This window comes from Dichomitus squalens, assembly GCF_000275845.1.
Source record: "Dichomitus squalens LYAD-421 SS1 unplaced genomic scaffold DICSQscaffold_142, whole genome shotgun sequence".
In the NCBI taxonomy this organism is placed as follows: domain Eukaryota; kingdom Fungi; phylum Basidiomycota; class Agaricomycetes; order Polyporales; family Polyporaceae; genus Dichomitus; species Dichomitus squalens.
Genome location: NW_006767024.1, coordinates 1 through 2,024, shown reverse-complemented (window position 1 = coordinate 2,024; position 2,024 = coordinate 1). Strand labels below are relative to the sequence as shown.

Genomic DNA, 2,024 nt, shown 5'->3' with positions numbered 1-2,024 from the left:
TCCCAGCGCGAATCCGACAGCGTGATCGATGTCGACGCGATGTCTGACGTCCCCGTTGTCAAGACCAAGCCTCCGGTGGAGGAGTCTGACAGGGTTATCGCGATCAAGAAGGAGCCCGGGGTATCCGACCTCGAAGACGACGCACCTCTCGCCGGGCCTTCCAACGCTCCCCTTGCCGGGCCTTCCAACGCACCCCTCGCCGGGCCTTCCAACACTCCCCTCGCCAAGCCTTCCAACGCTCCCCGCACCTCGAAGGTGCGGGCCAAGCAAGCGTTGTCTTCCACCTCCAAGGGGAAGGAAGCCGTTGCGAAGGTCACCCGGAAGCGTAAATTGGTAAATCATTACCACCCAGTGAGGGTAGCGTACTCATTCTCCAACAGGCCGTCGACAATGGGGAGGACGCTACCTCCCCCAGCAAGCCCGCCAAGAAGTCGAAGTAGCATGGGGACGTATGGGTCATTCGAAGGGATGGATTGGCGTCGTTTGCAGAGTGATTGTAAGATCTTGATAACGTTGCAGCCCGGTCGCAGGGTACTTCGGTCGATCGTCCCACTCTGAAACCGTTTGTCGTCGTGATGGCGTTCGTGTGATCGTATGTAGCAAAGCGATATGATAGAGAATTCCGCTGACAGTCCTGTGTAAGCGTGCGCAACGAAACAATGGTTGGCGACTGGCTTCACGACACAGCGGGCGAAAACCTCAATGGCGTGCTTCGTATTACAGACCAGTCTCGGAGTGGTCTCGGCCCGGCGTGCTTCTCCGATGAGATCTGGAGCCAGTACCCCGGTCCCTTCTCTTGACTTCACGGAATGTCTATCGTCCCTGTTCGCCGCAATTGCTGGTTGACTCGTCCTCCGTCCCTGTGCTGCGGCACGGCTGCGGTACCTCCATGGCGTATTTCAATCCTCCAACAATTGAGAACACTCACTCCCTCTCCCCCGCTCAGCATGCCGACATCCCCCAACACGAAAAAGGTTCGCCTGCAGGCCAACACTAGTCCTTGCCTGCAGTGTGCGTGGGCGGGAGTGGCGGACGAATGCCGCTACAAGCACAAGACTCAGAGCTGCGAGCGCTGCCTCGATTTGAAGAACGTCCTCCAGTGCAGCGGGGTCAAAGGTGATTTCCATTCCAGGGTTCTTCCTGTTATTTACTCTGACCTCGCTATAGGCCTCTACGCAGATCGTCCCGATCTTGACGTGCCTACGCTGGTGCGCGACATCTACCAGGCCATGGGGCATTACAACACGAGCCTCAAGAGCGTCGACAAACGCCTCCGGGCCATCGAGAAAGCCCTCTTCACCACCGACGCCTCCCCAGATGCGGAGGGGAGTGCAGCCGAAGAAGACGAATTGGAGGGGGAAGGCGGCGATCACGACGGCGACGAGGTGCCAGAGGACGCATCGGGTTCCCAGGGCGAGGAGGTCGCGGAGATCGAGGAGGCGCAGGAGGTCGAGGAGGATGAGGAGGTCGAGGAGGCGCAGGAGGACGAGGAGGACGAGGAGGACGAGGAGGCGCAGGAGGATCAGGAGGACGAGGAGGTGAAGGAGGATGAGGAGGACAAGGAGGATGAGGAGGATGAGGAGGATGAGGAGTTCCAGCCCTCCTCGGACGAGAAGGACATCACAACCCGTATCGACCGTCGGTACCTTGGCAAGATGATCGCGTCGAACATGTGGAGCAAGGTTGGGATCAGTGCGGGGAAGAAGGTCGCTGATAAGAAGGTCGCTGAGAAGAAGGCAGTCCAGCCTGCCAAGAAGGTGGTGAAGAAGACCCCCACCCCGAAAAACGCCAACGTCAAGAGCGTAGGCACAGTAGCGGTCGTCATCAACCCCAAGGCCAAACCCGTGGACACCAAGGGTAAGGCCAAGGCCAACGACGTCAAGGTGAAGGCCGCAGATGTGAAGGGGAAGGGGAAGGCACTCCCTGCGGGTTCCTCCACGGATAGGCTTAAGAAGCGTAAACCGGTACGGCTCCTTCATCTGCTAGCGTGACGTTCGTCTCTGATTGGCTTCCGCAGGAGGCCG

At 59.1% G+C, this 2,024-nt stretch overlaps 2 protein-coding genes across 2 annotated transcripts; both read left to right on the top strand.

The window, feature by feature from the left end:
- Positions 1-39: 39 nt before the first annotated feature.
- On the top strand, positions 40-440 carry DICSQDRAFT_175739 (uncharacterized protein; the record flags this gene model as incomplete). The annotated part of the gene is made up of 2 exons (XM_007371630.1): positions 40-333; positions 381-440. The coding sequence occupies 2 exons, from the start codon at positions 40-42 to the stop codon at positions 438-440; spliced, it is 354 nt and encodes a 117-aa protein (XP_007371692.1).
- Positions 441-947: 507 nt separating this feature from the next.
- Positions 948-1,991, top strand: DICSQDRAFT_175738 (uncharacterized protein; the record flags this gene model as incomplete). The annotated part of the gene is made up of 2 exons (XM_007371629.1): positions 948-1,116; positions 1,168-1,991. The coding sequence occupies 2 exons, from the start codon at positions 948-950 to the stop codon at positions 1,989-1,991; spliced, it is 993 nt and encodes a 330-aa protein (XP_007371691.1).
- Positions 1,992-2,024: the final 33 nt, after the last annotated feature.